The 17871-nt window shown below is 43.9% G+C and overlaps 1 protein-coding gene across 3 annotated transcripts in view; it reads right to left on the reverse strand.

Annotated features, from left to right (window-relative positions):
* LOC121279342 (zinc transporter 8-like) overlaps positions 1 to 17871 on the reverse strand; it is a 41754-nt gene that overhangs the window by 7320 nt on the left and 16563 nt on the right. For all 3 annotated transcript variants that reach the window (XM_041190510.1, XM_041190509.1, XM_041190508.1), the window contains 2 exons: positions 11517 to 11703; positions 2204 to 2309 (listed from right to left, as the gene is read on the reverse strand). In XM_041190510.1, the coding sequence (XP_041046444.1) occupies positions 2204 to 2309; positions 11517 to 11703 (293 nt within the window). The remainder of the gene's footprint in view (positions 1 to 2203; positions 2310 to 11516; positions 11704 to 17871) is intronic.

Genomic DNA, 17871 nt, shown 5'->3' on the forward strand with positions numbered 1-17871 from the left:
TGATTTTGAATACCTCTATCAAATCTCCTCTCAGCCTTCTTTTCTCTGAGGAAAACAATCCTAACTTCTCCAGTCTGTCATCATCTGAAGTTCCTCATCCCTGGAACCATTGTCATGAATCTTTTCTACACCCTCTCTAATGCCTTTATATCATTCCTAAAGTATTGAGTCCAGAACTGAACACAATATTCTAGCTGAGGCTGAGCTAGGGAATTATACAAGTTCAACACAACTTAGAAAATCGTAATATAATTAGGATGAGTCAACATGGATTTATGATATGGAAATTGTGTTTAACAAACCATTCAAAGTCTTTGAGGATGTAACTAGTAGGATGGACATGGTGGAATAAGTGGAGGCAGTGTATTTGGATTTTCACTTCAAAAGGGTGCCATGTAAAGGGTTATTACTCAAAATTGGAACTCATGGAATTGGCAAGCTGTAACTAGCAGGGTACTACAAGGATCAGTACTTGGATCTTGGCTATTTACAAGCTACATTAATATTTAGATGAGGAGACTGAGTGAAACATGTGGCTAATGATACAAGGGTACATGGGAAAGTAATGGTTAGCAAATATATTGCAGAGGAATATTGACCAGTTGAATGAGTAGGCAAGAACATGGCATTTGGAATATAATGTGGCAAAGTTTGAAGTCACCACTTTGGTAGAATAAAGAAAAAAAAACAAATACTTTTTTGAATGGTGGAAAATGTTTGCATTTCAGAGGGACCTTAATGTCTTTCTACATAAATCACAGAAAGCTAACATGTAGGTGCAGCAAGAAATTAGGAAGGCAAATGGTATGCTGGCTTTGGTTCCAAAGAGATTACGTATCAGAGTAAAAAAATCTTACGATAATTATCCAGGGAATTGGTGGACCACCCCTGGGCGACTGTGTGCAGTTTTGGCCTCTGTAGCCAAGGAAGTATAAACTTGCATTTGAGGCAGAGCAATGTAAGCTCACTAGACTGGCTGTTGGAATGAGAGAATTGTTTTATGAGGTGATATTTAATAGACTAGGCCTATAATCCTTTGAATTTGGAAGAATGAGAGATGGTCTCACTGAAACATATAAATTCTTAAGGAGCTTGACAGATGCTGAGAAAAAGAGCTTGGAGTCAGTCTCAAATTAAGGGGTTGGCCATTTAGAACTGAGATGACAAGAAATTTCTTCTCCCAAAGGGTTGTGGATCTTTGGAATTCTCTATCCCAGAAAGCTCCAGATGCTCAGTTGTTGAGTATATTCAAGACAGATGTTGATGGATTGTTGTATGATAAGGGAATTAAGGGATTATAGGGGATAGCGTATGAAGATAGAATTGAGGTAGGAGGTCAACCCTGATCTTATTGAATGGCAGAGCAGGCTCGAAGAGTCAAATGGCCTACACCAACTCCTTATTCTTAAACCAGGCAGTGTGGAGCTTTAAATAAAACAGTAAAGGATCAGACACCTGGCATACAACTCACTCAATAGTAAAGAACCAGCTGCCTGCCTTAAGCCCCAGACATTTGACATTTAAGGATCAGCTGACTGATATACATCCCATCCAAATTTCCTTTGCATTGAATGTGTGTAATGGGCCGCCGACCCAATACCATCAGTCGTCTGTCCACCAATCAGTTCAAGGATATCCCTCATCATGTTGATTATTTCTATCTGTATTTCTATCTGCACTTCCCTGAATTCCAAATGCTAATTGGGTACTTGTTTTGTCCTTTTGTGAAAGTGTTAATTGACTCAACATTAAATGGTTTATCTGGGAATTTATGCCTCATTTTCACCATTCTTCAGGGTAAATATTTCCAATATCCAAAGTTCCAACTGCTTGTAAAACAGAAACACAAGCAATAGGCCAATAGGCGTAAAAGATCAGTGCCTTTTGATTGATGCAATCTTTCTCCATCTTTGTATAACATTCTTCAATCCTTTCTCTCCCCAGGTACGCATCCACTTGCTTCTTGAGCCCATTTATAAATTTTTCTTGTACCATCTCCTCTTGTGACTTCATCCACAAGTCCATTATTCTTTGTGTGAAATAATTCCCTTACTCGATATGAAAAGTGCTAGGAGGACATCATGAAGCCAATGGTTACATACTTGATGAAACCTCAAACTGTCTCTAATCAGAACATATTCTTAAGTCACTAGAATTGAAATGACAATAGAACTAAAATGAGAATAGTAGAGATAAGAATTACCTTCCATCAGCACCAACAAAATATCCCGCAGAACTGTGATTGTTGTTCCCAACACAAACACAGAGAAAATAAATGTGCAGATCGGATCAGCTATTTTGAATTCAGGCTGAAAGAGACAAGAATAATAATGCCAATTCTAAACGTTTATCAGATATCTCCATGAAGCATATAATTAGTTGCTGCTTACTCCATTTTAAGTTTAATGTGTTTTATTTCCTTTCTCTCTCTTTAGGTCTCCTTGACACTTGTACCTCTGCCCATGCTTTGTACCAACATGGCACAATGTGTTGCTGCTGGATCATCTTATTACTAATGTCTATATGGTTATTAACTTCCTGTAATGGAGATTTCACTATTTTACTCTTTGCATTTAGAAAATAGTTCGCATTTTAGACAATGTGGAAAATTCCCCAGTTATGTCCTGTCTAGAAAAAGCAGGACAAATCTAATCTGATCAATTATGTTCCCATCAGTCTACCTTCAAATATCAGCAAAGTGATGGAAGGTAGCGTGACAATGCTACCAAGCGGCACTTACTCAGCAATAACCTGCTCACCAATGCTCAGTTTACATTCCGTCAGGGCCACTCAGTCCTGGATCTCATTACAGCCTTGGTTAAAACATGGACAAAAGGGCTGAATTCCAGAAACAAAGTGCTTCTGAGTGCCTCTGACATCAAAACAGCATTTGCCCGAGTGCAACATCATGGAGCCCTAGCAAAATTGAAGTCAATGGGAATTGAGGAAATCTCACCACTGGTTGGAGTCATACCTAGCACAAAGAAAGATGGTTGTGGTTGTTGAAGGCCAAGTATCTCAGCCCAGGACATCACTGCAGGAGTTCCTCAGGGTGATGTCCTAGGCCCAACCATCTACAGCTGCTTCATCAATGACTTTCTCTCCATTAGAGGTCAGAAGTAGGGATGTTTGCTGACAATTGCAGTGTTCAGCACCATTTACAACTCCACAGATAATGAAGCAGTCCATACCTACATGCAGCAAGACCTGGACAACATTCACATTTGGGCTGATAACTGGCAAGTAAAAGTTGCACCACACAAGCGCCAGGCAATAACCATGTTTAATAAGAGAGAGTCTAACCACCTTCAATGGCGGTGCCATCACTGAAGCCCACACTATCAACAGCCTTGGGACTTAACATTGACCAGAAACTTAACTGGACCAGACACATAAATACTGTGGTTACAAGAGCAATTCAGAGGCTGGGAATTCTGCGATGAGTAACTCACCTCCTGACTCCCTGAAAAGCCTGTCCACTATCTACATGGCACAAGTCAGGATCATGACTCCATACTTGCCTGAATGAGTGCAGCTCCAAACACACTCAAGAAGCTCAACACCATCCAGCCAAAGCAAGCTACTTGATTACCACCGCATCAACACTGTAAACATTCACTCTCTCCAGCTGGTAGCAGTGTATACCATCTGTAAAATGCACTGCAGCAACTCATCAAGGCTCCTTTGACAACCCCTGTGAAAGTTGAAAGAACGTGCAGTATAACTTCCAACCCATTACATGACCCATTGCTGTCATGATATGCTGCCTGAGAAGGCCCAGTTCTGAGGACTGTGCTAGCCCTGCCTTTCTCTGCTCTCCCTTGCAAGTGGCTGCATTCTGCCAATGTGAACATGAAACAGGTCAAGCCCAGCGCTACAAGCATGCACAGCAGCCCAGCTCAGGGGCTGCATCCCACACTTGGGCCTGAACTCTACAGCCCCTCACATTCCCTGTCAGCAACTAGCCTTATTTTATCCCAAGGCATGTGTTCTCCTCAAAGAGCCCTGGCTTTGCTACACTGGCACTCGAATAGCAGTCATGAGACCAACAAGCCTGTACATGGTGAACCTGACACTGATATTTAATACTGGAAGTATAATCCCCTCACTATCATGGCATTGTGCCAAGTACTGATGCACCAGGCACATGCACAGCACTAATCCACTGCTAATCCACGTACTTCATCTACTCCAAAGAATGTTGGAGCCAGAGAGCGGCCAGGAGAGCCGGGATCTGCCAATTCCGCAGTGAACATGACTTGAACATCCTGGTGCAGATGGTCAGTGACAGGACGGACATTCTCTACCCAGCAGGCCGCAAGACAACCCCAATCATGACCAAGAGGGATGTATACAGATGGTGCAGGTGGTGAGCATTGGCGAACCTGGGTTCAGTGCCACAAGAAGTTCAATGATCTGCTACATTCTAGAAAGATGAGCAAGACTTCCAGATAATTGATTGCAGCATGCAATATGCAAACCATCTCCGAGTCCCTGGGCACGTACTGTTCCACAACCTTTGCAGAGTGTTCCCAGGTTACTGACGCAGCGCCCGGGGCTTTTGGGGAAGGCTGTCAAAGAGCAGATGTTGTTCCAAATCATGTGGAGGAGATTCCCTTCATCATGCAGCAGTGCACTACCTCATCTCCCTCTCCCTATTGCCCTCGTAGCAGAAACGTGTGCACAACATCCATGAAAGGCTATGGACTGGGGATGGGAACTCAATGCTGAGGTCTGTAAGGACCATGGAGATTGCTAGGGCCACATCACAAGAAAACGTTGGTGACAACGAATCCCCCATTCCGGGACACACGGCAGTGGAATGGGTATTTGCAAAAACAGTGTGGTGGTGGTTGTCATGGATCTTGGGAATAATAAAAAACAAAAACAGAATTACCTGGAAAAACTCAGCAGGTCCGGCAGCATCGGCGGAGAAGAAAAGAGTTGACGTTTCGAGTCCTCATGACCCTTCGACAGAACTTGAGTTCGAGTCCAGGAAAGAGCTGAAATATGAGCTGGTTTAAGGTGTGTGTGTGGGGGGTGGAGAGATAGAGAGACAGAGAGGTGGAGGTGGGGGGGGGGGTGTGGTTGTAGGGACAAACAAGCAGTGATAGAAGCAGATCATCAAAAGATGTCAACGACAATAGTACAATAGAACACATAGGTGTTAAAGTTAAAGTTGGTGATATTATCTAAACGAATGTGCTAATTAAGAATGGATGGTAGAGCACTCAAGGTATAGCTCTAGTGGGGTTTTTTTTATAATGGAAATAGGTGGGAAAAGGAAAATCTTTATAATTTATTGGAAAAAAAAAGGAAGGGGGAAACAGAAAGGGGGTGGGGATGGGGGAGGGAGCTCACGACCTAAAGTTGTTGAATTCAATATTCAGTCCGGAAGGCTGTAAAGTCCCTAGTCGGAAGATGAGGTGTTGTTCCTCCAGTTTGCGTTGGGCTTCACTGGAACAATGCAGCAAGCCAAGGACAGACGTGGGCAAGAGAGCAGGGTGGAGTGTTAAAATGGCAAGCGACAGGGAGGTTTGGGTCATTCTTGCGGACAGACCGCAGGTGTTCTGCAAAGCGGTCGCCCAGTTTACGTTTGGTCTCTCCAATGTAGAGGAGACCACATTGGGAGCAACGAATGCAGTAGACTAAGTTGGGGGAAATGCAAGTGAAATGCTGCTTCACTTGAAAGGAGTGTTTGGGTCCTTGGACGGTGAGGAGAGAGGAAGTGAAGGGGCAGGTGTTGCATCTTTTGCGTGGGCATGGGGTTGTGCCATAGGAGGGGTTGAGGAGTAGGGGGTGATGGAGGAGTGGACCAGGGTGTCCCGGAGGGAGCGATCCCTCCAGAATGCCGATAAGGGGGGTGAAGGGAAGATGTGTTTGGTGGTGGCATCATGCTGGAGTTGGCGGAAATGGCGGATGATGATCCTTTGAATGCGGAGGCTGGTGGGGTGATAAGTGAGGACAAGGGGGACCCTATCATGTTTCTGGGAGGGAGGAGAAGGCATGAGGGCGGATGCGCGGGAGATGGGCCGGACACGGTTGAGGGCCCTGTCAACAACCGTGGGTGGAAAACCTCGGTTAAGGAAGAAGGAGGACATGTCAGAGGAACTGTTTTTGAATGTAGCATCATCGGAACAGATGCGACGGAGGCGAAGGAACTGAGAGAATGGGATGGAGTCCTTACAGGAAGCGGGGTGTGAGGAGCTGTAGTCGAGATAGCTGTGGGAGTCGGTGGGTTTGTAATGGATATTGGTGGACAGTCTATCACCAGAGATTGAGACAGAGAGGTCAAGGAAGGGAAGGGAAGTGTCAGAGATGGACCACGTGAAAATGATGGAGGGGTGGAGATTGGAAGCAAAATTAATAAATTTTTCCAAGTCCCGACGAGAGCATGAAGCGGCACCGAAGTAATCATCGATGTACCGGAGAAAGAGTTGTGGAAGGGGGCCGGCGTAGGACTGCAACAAGGAATGTTCCACATACCCCATAAAGAGACAGGCATAGCTGGGGCCCATGCGGGTACCCATAGCCACACCTTTTATTTGGAGGAAGTGAGAGGAGTTGAAGGAGAAATTGTTCAGCGTGAGAACAAGTTCAGCCAGACGGAGGAGAGTAGTGGTGGATGGGGATTGTTCGGGCCTCTGTTCGAGGAAGAAGCTAAGGGCCCTCAGACCATCCTGGTGGGGGATGGAGGTGTAGAGGGATTGGACGTCCATGGTGAAGAGGAAGCGGTAGGGGCCAGGGAACTGGAAATTGTTGATGTGACGTAAGGTGTCAGAGGAATCACGGATGTAGGTGGGAAGGGACTGGACAAGGGGAGAGAGAAGGGAGTCAAGATAACGAGAAATGAGTTCTGTGGGGCAGGAGCAAGCTGAGACGATCGGTCTACCGGGGCAGTTCTGTTTGTGGATTTTGGGTAGGAGATAGAAGCGGGCTGTCCGAGGTTGGGCGACTATCAGGTTGGAAGCTGTGGGAGGGAGATCCCCAGAGGAGATGAGGTCAGTGACAGTCCTGGAAACAGTGGCTTGATGTTCAGTGGTGGGGTCATGGTCCAGGGAGAGGTAGGAGGAAGTGTCTGCGAGTTGACGCTCAGCCTCCGCGAGGTAGATGTCAGTGCACCAGACAACAACAGCACCACCCTTGTCAGCGGGTTTGATGACAATGTCAGGGTTGGACCTGAGAGAATGGAGTGCAGTAAGTTCAGAGAGAGACAGGTTAGAATGGGTGAGAGGAGCAGAGAAATTGAGACGACTAATGTCGCGCCGACAATTCTCAATGAAAAGATCGAGAGAAGGTAAGAATCCAGAGGGAGGGGTCCAGGTGGAGGGAGAATATTGGAGATGGGTAAAAGGATCCGTTGAACTGGGAGAGGACTCCTGCCCAAAGAAGTGAGCCCGGAGATGAAGACGGCGGAAGAAGAGTTCAGTATCATGCCAAGCCCGAAATTCATTGAGGTGAGGGCGTAAGGGTATGAAACTAAATCCTTTGCTGAGCACTGAACGTTCAGCATCGGAGAGGGGAAGGTCAGGGGGTATAGTGAATACACGGCTGGGGTTGGGACTGGAAGAAAGGGTGGGGACGGAGGGACAGGCAGGGGTGGAGGGTCCTAGATGGGTGTTGGTGTCGATGAGTTGTTGGAGCTTGCGTTCCTTAGCACTTGAGAGAAAGAGAAAAAGTTTCTTGTTGAGGCGTCGGATGAGCCGAAGGATAAAATGAAACTGGGGGCATGCGCAGCTTTGAAAAAGGGTACAGCGGTGCTGCTGGAGGGAGAGGTCGAGTGTGTTCATATGGCGAATAATATGAATAATGTTGTTTTGGAAAACTTCACATCCACCTTCATCTAAGAGAATGAGGATGAAGGTATCAAACTTGGGGAGAGAGACTGCGAGGTTCTTGAGCAAATTGATATAGGGAGTGACAAGGTATTGGAGGTGTTGGCAGGCTTAAAAGTGGACAAATCTCCAGGTCCAAATGATTTGTGTCCTAGTCTGCTGAGGGAGGCAAGAGGGGAGATCACATGGGCTCCGACCCAAATTTTTAATTCCTCTCTGGCCACGGGGGAGGTGCCAGAGGTCTGGAGAACAGCTAATGTGGTTCCGCTATTTAAGAAAGGTTGTAGAGATAAGCCAGGGAACTACAGGCCAATGAGTCTCACGTCAGTGGTATAGGGAAACTATTGGAGAAAATTCTGAAGGAGAGAATCTATCTCCACTTGGAGAGGCAAGGTTTGATCAGGGATAGTCAGCATGGCTTTGTCAGGGGGAGGTCATGCCTAACAAATGTGATTGAATTTTTTGAGGAGGTGACTAGGTATGTTGATGAGGCTAGTGCAGTTGATGTAGTTTATATGGATTTCAGCAAAGCCTTTGACAAGGTCCCACATGGGAGACTTATAAAGAAGGCAAATGCACATGGGATGCATGGTAATTTGATAAGGTGGATTCAAAATTGGCTTAGTTGTAGGTGACATAGGGTGATGACAGAAGGATGCTTTAGTGACTGGAAACCAGTGTCCAGTGATGTACCACGGATCTGTGCTGGCTCCCCTATTATTCGTCATTTATATAAACGACATAGATGACTATGTAGGGGTTGGATTAGTAAGCTTGCAGATGACACAAAGATTGGATGGGTGGTTAACAGTGAGGTTGAGTGTCTTGGGCTATAGGAGGATATAAACGGGATGGCCAAATGGGCAGATGGAATTTAACCCTGAAAAGTGTGAGGTGATACACTTTGGAAGGAGTAATTTGACAAGGAAGTATTCAATGAACGGCATGACACTAAGAAGTTCTGAGGAACAAAGGGACCTTGGCAAGTGTGTTCATAGATCTCTGAAGGCGGAGGGGCATGTTAGTGGGGTGGTGTAAAAAGCATAAGGGACACTTGCTTTTATCAATCGAGGCATAGATTACAAAAGTAGGGAGATCATGTTAGAGTTGTATAGAACGTTGGTGAGGCCGCAGCTGGAGTAGTGTGTGCAGTTCTGGTCACCACATTATAGGGAGGATGTGATTGCACTGGAGGGGGTGCAGAGGAGATTCACCAGGATGTTGCCTGGGATGAAACATTTAAGTTATGAAGAGATGTTGGATAGACTTGGGTTGTTTTCATTGGAGCAGGGAAGACTGAGGGGTGACCTGATCAAGGTGTACAAGATTATGAGGGTGAATAGGGAGCAGCTGTTCCCCTTAGTTGAAGGGTCAATCACGAGGGGACATAAGTTCAAGGTGAGGGGTAGGAGGTTTAGGGGGAAAGTGAGGAAAAACTTTTTTACCGAGAGGGTGGTGACAGTCTGGAATGTGCTGCCTGGGAGCGCGGTGGAGGAGGGTTGCCTCACATCCTTTAAAAAGTACCTGGATTAGCAATTGGCACGTCATAACATTCAAGGCTATGGGGCGAGTGCTGGTAAATGGGATTAGGTAGGTAGGTCAGGTGTTTCTCACGTGTCGGCACAGACTCGATGGGCCAAAGGGCCTCTTCTGCACCGTGTGATTCTGGAGTGGGTGGGGGGTCGAGGGTTTGGAAGGTGGAGAGTGGCACTGAATCTGTGAGGAATGCCTAGTCTGACAGCATGCTGAGCAATGGGTTTTGTGGAATGACCCATCGATGAGTAATGTTGAGGACCTCCAGGCCTACTTCTCATTAGCTTCTCTTGTGTCTCACACAGGTTCTAGCATTGTGATCCCGCTGCAGGTAGCGCCTCCAACACCAGGAGGAAGAAAACTTGTCCGAAAAAGCAACGTCACACCAGCGCAGACACCAGAAAAGATACAATCACCCCAGTGGGTCCATGCATGGTTTTAAAGTCGAGTGCACTGGGTGAGGAGCACATCACTATTGTGCAGGAGGAGGTGTCTGAGGCATAGGTATCTGTGGGCAGTCCCATTCAGAATGGAGGGCAGTCGCAGTGATGTTCCGAAGGACATTGAGGGAGGGCCTCAGGAGTCATTGTTTGGGGATCATTATTTGGACCTGCAGCAGATGAGTGAGTGACTGGCAGAGTTCCCTGAGGCACTGTGAGCTCATGTGCTGCGAATTGAGGAGTCCATGGTACAGATGAGCTCGGGGATTCTTCCGCAGGAGTTCTACCCATGAGAGGGTTGCCAACCTCACAGAGAGCCACATGCAGCAGCAACTGCAGCGCATGTAGGAGCAGCATAATGTCCTGCACAAGGTACATGGCACTCTCCTTGGCCTGGACCAGTTAGTTAAGAGCCTGGACCAGTCAGTTCAGGGCCTGAGTGCTAAAGACCGTGAAGAATGTGAGGAGCAGTGAGGACTGTGGAGGAGAGGACCAGGTTGATAGCTAGGGTCACATTGTGAGAATATGTTGGTGTCAGCAAATCCCCCATTCCAGGGGCACATGGCATTGGAAGAGGCTCCAATAGGGCCTCCGGACTTGCCTGCCATCTTTAATTTTTGGGGCTTCCTGAGGCAGCCACTTAATTGGCTACCTCTTTGGAAATCACCCTCTGGGTCCTGGCATGAGCATATGTGAGTTCCTGACCTGCAATTCCTCCCAATGGTGGCATCAGGACTCTCAAATGAAATTCCAGCCCAGGGTGTTTTGCAGCAATATATTAATAAAGAACTAAGTCTGTGAGCAAGTATGTTATTGAGTGAGTAGAAGGGAATAACAAGAAAAGGATGATATTCACAAAGAGCTTTGAGAGACTTGCAGCTTCATGTGGCCTATTCCCTCTAACATAAGAGCATAAGAAATAGGAGCAGGAGTAGGTCATTTGGCTCCTCAAGCCTACCCCGTCATTCAATAAGATCATGGCTGATCTGCCCCAGGCCTCAACTCCACTTTCGCGTCAGCGCCTTTATGCTCACAGACTTCAAGAATTTAAACATGGTTTATTCAAATTGACTGGTCAATGCAAATTAGTGTACTTGTTCCTGTCTGGGCCAGCTGTATTCTGTTATTAAATATCATCTTTTGCAGCAAGGAGAGAGATTTGAGACGCTGGGATTTTAAAAAAAAGTATATAGAAAGACAGCCAATGTCATTCCATAATGGAGCTTGTATATGAGTCAGTGAAAATGGGTCCAGTTGGTATGCTGTGTTGTAAACGTAAAAGCATAATACTGTGGATGCTGGAAATCTGGAATAAAAACTGAAAGTGCTGAAAATCCAGCTCTGAAGAGTCATATTCAAGTTGAAACGTGAACTTTGTTTTTCTCACTACAGATGTTGCCAGACCTGCTGAGTTTTACCAACACTTTGTTCTTATTTGTGTTGTAAACTTGATTTGCAAATTCACCTTTTTAAATAAGCATTCGACAATATTTCCAGATTGAAGCATCAGAAATACAGTGTTCCCTCCTTCAATATGGGTGTGAATGTATAGATTGGAAAGAGTTATTTTTGGCAGTTTAGCTTGCAGCCTCGGTCAAGGGTAGCAAGCATAATTTGTCCATCTACTTGGTACAGTAAAATAGCAAAATGAAATGGAATTTGAAAAGTTTCGTTGACCCAGAATTATTAACAAATTATGGTAACTGACCTTGAAGAAAATTATAAGGGCACTAATTAGCACACTGAGGCTTTGTAAGAAATCTCCCACAACATGGATGAAAGCGGCCCGAATGCTGGCATTTGGCTGATGGCTATGAACAGATTCCACTGAACGTTCGATATAAGTTGCACTGTGGTTGTGACTATGACCACCCTGATGAAGTGCCAATCCCATTCTGGAAAAGATAAGATTAGATGAGTTTTGCTTTTAAGCTTCATTAGGAAGCTGTAATGTATAGCTATTAAATAGAATATTTATATACATGGAATATTATGATTTGAGTTTTCATTTCTTTCTCATCATAGAAATTGTAATAAGTGGTTCGGGTTCGCTTCTGCACAGTTCGTTGAATAAAAATCATTTTATTTTTTCTTTTCTATTAAGAGTTAAAAGATTTTATTCTCTCCTTAATTAGGAAATGTGGGACCTTGATTCAGTGGCAGCACTCTTAACACTGAATTTAAAGCTTGGGAGTTCACCTTGCACCCTACTACTGAGACTCGCTGCTATTTGTGTCCAAATTTCCTACATTATAATTACTATAATAGTCACCTAAACTGCAAAAGTATTTCTTTGGCTTTAGGACATCCTGAGGTTGTGAAAAGAAATTCATAAATGCAATTTTAAAAAAAATGTTTTATTTACACACATATATGACAGAAACATAATGGTGAATGTCAAACTAGCATGGAAATGATATATTACCTTTTAGAGGTAAACAAGAAATTAGTGTTTTGCTTTTTGATTATGCTGCAATAATACTGTAGAAGTCAGGTTTATAATATAGTTGAGAATCAAGCAGAATACAGAAAATGCAGAAGAGAACTGAAAAAGGAAACAAGAGGGACAAAGAGAATGCATGAGTAAAGATTAGAAGGTAACATAACAGGGAATACTGAAGTCTTTTACAAACGTATAAAACCATAGTCAAAGTAAGTGTGGGCCAATTAGTGGCTATAAAGGTAATCTTCTTGTGGAGGCAGATGACATGCTCACCAAAATGAGGATTCTCACAATGTCATAGTAAAGGAAAATGGAGTAGAGAAATTGAATAAGATAAATTTAGATAAACAGGAGGTTGTTTTAAAAGGTTGTCAGAACTCAAAATAGAAAAGTCACCAGTCCAGAAGGGATGCACCCTTGGTTGCTGAAGGGAGTAAGGGTGGAAATATCAAAGGCTTTGACTACAACCTTTTAATCCTCATTGGATATGGGAGTGATGCCAAATAACTGAAAACATGAAAATGTTATGTCCCTGTTCAAAAAATGGGAGTGGATAAATCTGGTAACAATAGGCCAGTCGGCCTAATGTCAGTGGTGGAGAAACATCTTAGGACCATAATCCTGGGCAAAATTAATTGTCACTTGGATAAATGACACCCCTAAAAATTTATTGAAGGTACATCATGTCTGACAAACTTGAATTATTTGGAAGAACATCAGTTAATAAATGACACCCCTAAAAATTTATTGAAGGTACATCATGTCTGACAAACTTGAATTATTTGATGCAATAATAGAGAGGGTTAATGAAGGTACTACAGGTGATGTTGCGTTTAAGAACTTTCAAAGGCATTTGATAAGGTGACACATAATAGACTTATCAGCAAAATTGAAACCCAAGAATTAAAGGGGAACTGGCAACTTAGATAGAAAATTGGCTGAGACACAGGAGGTAGAGAGTAGTGATGAAAGTTTTTTTGAGGCTTGCGGGGGCGGAAATTATGCCTCCCAGCTATCTGTTTTAGGGCCATAGCTCTTCTTGATATAATAATGATGTCTGTGGAATTGGATATAGCAGGCATAATTTCAAAGATTGCAGATCATACAAAATTTTGAAATGTAGCAAACTGTTGGGAGCATAGTAGCAAACTTCAGGAGGTCATAAGACAGACTGGTGAAAAGGACCGATACAAGGCAGATGAAATTTAATGCAGGGAAGTCAGAAGTGCTACATTTAGAAGGATGCATAAGGAGACAACCTAAACTAAATGGTACAATTTTAAAGGTGGTGCAAGAACAGGCAGCCCTAAGGGCTTCACATATACAAACGTTTGAAGGTGGTAGGGCAAGTTAATAAAGCTTTTTAAAAAGCCTACAGGTTCATTGGTTTTATAAACAGAGACACAGGGCGAGATTTGCACAAAGTATAGTAGCAAGTGGGAAAAAAGTCGTTTTATCTGCCGATCTCAATGGCGGGTTTTCACGCTGTATCATCCCATTCCTGCCTCATTAATTACGCAGCCACAGGAAACACAGCATCTTGCTGGCGGGTGGCCTCCGATTTGCCCATCATGCCGTTACCATGCTGCTTCCTCACGCAGGGCACCATATTTAAATTGCAGCTGCGTGCACACTTTTCAATGCTTGTAGCCCAGGAGGGCACCAATGAAGACATGGCCACAAAAGCCAAGAAGAGTGCAGTTCCTGATTCAGTGACACATCCCTGAAAAGCCTTCTGGACACCGTGGAGGGCGGCCGCGATGTCCTATCCCCACAGTCTCACCACCACAGCTTGGGTGGTGGCGGCAGAGGTAGTCAGTGCCAATGCTGCACACAAGAGGTCGGCCATCCAGTGCAGAAAAGGATGAATGATCTCATCTGTGATGCCAGGGTAAAGCAGCCATCCCATCAATCTAAACTCACACTCACGAGGCCATCACACATTCACTGGCATTTCACTCACTGCCAGCACAAGGGACATCACCACTCTCTCTCACACACACCCTCACATCACCATCTGACTTCATCTCCTTTGAAGACCACCTCCTCAGCCCTCACCATCTTGAGGCCGCTTGCATAAGTCAACATGTGTCCCCATACACACTCTGGGATACACCCCTGCCCCAGTACATCCCTCACCCTGCAGCATTTTCCCTTGCCTGAGGCCACTTCTCCCCCTTCCCTAAGGAAGCCCTAGCCCTGCAACTGTTGAAAATCCATCTCCGCCTTATCTGATCTGGTAGGTAGACACCTGACCGTGAACCCCCTTAAAAGTGATGTAGTGCTGCCTGCGAGTGCTGCCTGAAGCAAGATGGACAAATAAACCTCAGTCCTGAGCGAAGTGTAGCTCTCCAGATGCATGTCGCTTATGCACATTTGTGAAACACGCCCGGATGATCCAGCTCCAGCTTGGGGCGGATCATTCCGGTGAGCAGGGCTTATAATGAGATGCTAAAGTGTTGAAATTAGGTTCCCAACATGCGGCAGTGGGAAAAGTGGCCCGCTATTGCTGTGTGGAGCAGACGATCGCAAACTGGTTTCACAGCAGCATGAAACTGATTTTTGGCCTTCTCTCCATATGGCACTACGCCCCCCCCCCCCCCCCCCCCCCCCCCCCCCCACCCCCACGACGCCTGATGCCAATGGGGCCAGAAAATTCCAGCCATAGAGTACAAAAACAAGGACCATTTTTTTAAAAAGTCAGAACTTTATAAATCACTGGTAAGGCCTCAGCTGGACACTTGTGTCCGGTTGTAGCCATCAGATTTCAGGAAGCATGTCAAGATAATTGAGAAGTTATAGACATGCATTACTAACATTATACCAGGCATGAGGGATATCAGATACTTGAAGAGATTTCAGAAGTTTGGATTGTTCTCCTTAAAGCAAAGAGGATTACTGGGACTTAATGGTGGTGTTCAAAATTGGGAAGGGTTTTGATGGAGTAAATAAGAAGAAACTGTTTCCATTGGTTGGAGGGTCAATAACCAGACACAGATTAAGATAATTGGCAAAGTAATTGGAGGGGATATAGCATTTTATTTTTTAATAACAAGTTACAAATGTAATGTCTGAAAGGGTGGTATAAGCAAATTCAGTGGCAACTTTCAAAAGGGAATTGTACACATACTTAAAATGGAAATATTTTCAAGACCATGAGAAAAGAGCAGGGGAATGAGACCAATTAGATAATTCTTTCAAAGAGCCAACAGAGGCACAATGGCCTCCTTCTGCATTGTATGATTCTATGAAATCTGAATAATTTAAAAACAACATCCTTGAAATTACATGGTCAGAAAATAGATATAAATGCTTAACATGCTCATTTAAATATCCTCTCTCTATGATTTTAGTGAAGGCGTTAATCCATTTAAAGGAATTGCATTTAAAGTCTCTCTACACTAGCAGAGGAATTTATCCTTTACTGGAATTTCAAACTGACTGTTTTTTATTTAGGAAAATAATATCTTCCAGTTTACACACAGGTTAGAATGGAGGCATGCTTGCTGTGTGAGGCATCTTAATTTTGAGTCAATTAACACCTTTACAAAGGGACAGAACAAATACCCGATCAGTACTTGGAATTCAGGGAAGGGCAAGTACAGATAGAAATAATCAAACGCTATGTGTAACATGATGGGGGATACCTTTGAACTGGTTCATGGGCAGAAAACTGATGCTATTGGATTGCCCATTACACACCCTGCCTGATTTTCCTTTCCATTGACTTCAATGCAAATGAAATTTGGATGGGATGTATATCAAGAAATTGATCCTTTAGTGACAATTGGACTGGGACTTATGGCAGACAGCTGGTTCTTTACTAACTATTGGGTGAGTTGTATGCCAGGCAACTGATCCTCCATTGCTTCATTTAAACTTCCACACTACCTGGTTTAAGAACAAGGAGCTGGTATAGGCCATTTGGTTCTTCCAGCCTGCCCTGCCATTCAATGAGATCATGGTTGACCTTCTACCTCAATTCTACCTTCCTACGCTATCGTCCATAATCCCTAATTCTCTTAGTATATAACAGTCCATCAACCTCTGCCTTGAATACACTCAACGACTGAGTATCTGGTGTTTTCTGGAATTGAGAATTCACAACCCTTTGAGTGCAGAAATTTCTCCTCATCTCAGCCCTAAATGGCTGATGCCTTCAGGAGACTGTGACCCCATGTTCTCAATTCCCTGGTCAGGGAAACCACTTTCTCAGCATCTGCACTGTCAAGCCCCTTAAAAATTTATGTTACATGAGATCATCTCTCATTCTTCTAAATTCCAGGGAACATAGGCCTAGTCTACTCAATCTCGCTTCATTAAAACAATTCTCTCATCCTAAGAGCCAGTCTATGGAGCTTCTTGAGGGCAAGTTTGTACTTCCTTGGTTGCAGAGATCAAAACTGCACACAATTGTCCAGGTGCGGCCTCACCAATTCCCTGGATAATTATAGTAAGATTTCTTTACTCTTATCCGGCATTCCCTTGGAACCAAAGCTAGCATACCATTTGCCTTCCTAATTGCTTGCTGCACCTGCATGTTAACTTTCTATGATTTATGTAGAAAGACATTAAGGTCCCTGTGAAATGTAAACATTTCCCACCATTCAAAAAGTATTTGGCTTTTTTATTTTCCTTACCAAAGTGGATAACTTCAAACTTTGCCACATTATATTCCATTTGCCATGCTTTTGCCCACTCATCCAACTGTTCAGTATTCCTTTGCAACATCTTTGCTAATCACTACTTCCCCACCTAACACTGTATTCTTAGCCAACTAAGAAATGTTACACTCAATCTCCTCATCTAAATCATTAATGTAGCTCGTAAACAACTGGAGGTCCAAGAACTGATCCTTGCAGTACCCTGCTAGTTACAGCTTGCCAATTTCCCCTTACATAGCACTATATCGAAGGCCTTTTGAAAATCCAGATATGCTACATCCACTTGTTCCCCCTTATCCATCTTAATAGTTACATCCTCAAAAAACTGACAGATTTGTTAAACATAATTTCCTTATCATAAATCCATGTTGACTCATCTTAATTATATTATGATTTTCTAAGTGTTCTGAAACCACATCCCTCATAATAGATTCTAGCAAATTGCCCACTACTGATGGTCGATAGACTCTTGATTGACAAGGCAGTCAAAGTGTATGGGGGTAGGAAGGAAAGTGGAATGGAGGCCACAATCAGATCAACCATGATCTAATTAAATGGCGGAGTAGGCTTGAGGGGTCGAATGACCTGCTCCTAATTTGTATGTTAGAATATTAAAAAGGAATTGTCATCATGAAAAAGTGCTTAGCAGATTTTTATTTGTAAACCAAACATAAAGAAACAATGGGATGGCATTACTACCACAAAGTCATTGATGAAAATCATTTTCAACAAACATAAAAAATTGCAAAACAGTTATTTGAGGATATGATGTTCATTTACAGCAAGAATTTCAAACAGAAAAGGCATCATTGCTATTGGGAAGTAGACACCTCCATAACGTTTGCTATACCATGCAGACAAAGTGCCAGTTGGAGCCTGGGTGGAAATCAGACATAACTCTTGATGGGTGAGCAAAAAAATGGAATGGAACCTAATATCACTTGGTTAAACGGCTC

The sequence above is a fragment of the Carcharodon carcharias genome, chromosome 6, assembly GCF_017639515.1.
Source record: "Carcharodon carcharias isolate sCarCar2 chromosome 6, sCarCar2.pri, whole genome shotgun sequence".
NCBI classification, from domain to species: domain Eukaryota; kingdom Metazoa; phylum Chordata; class Chondrichthyes; order Lamniformes; family Lamnidae; genus Carcharodon; species Carcharodon carcharias.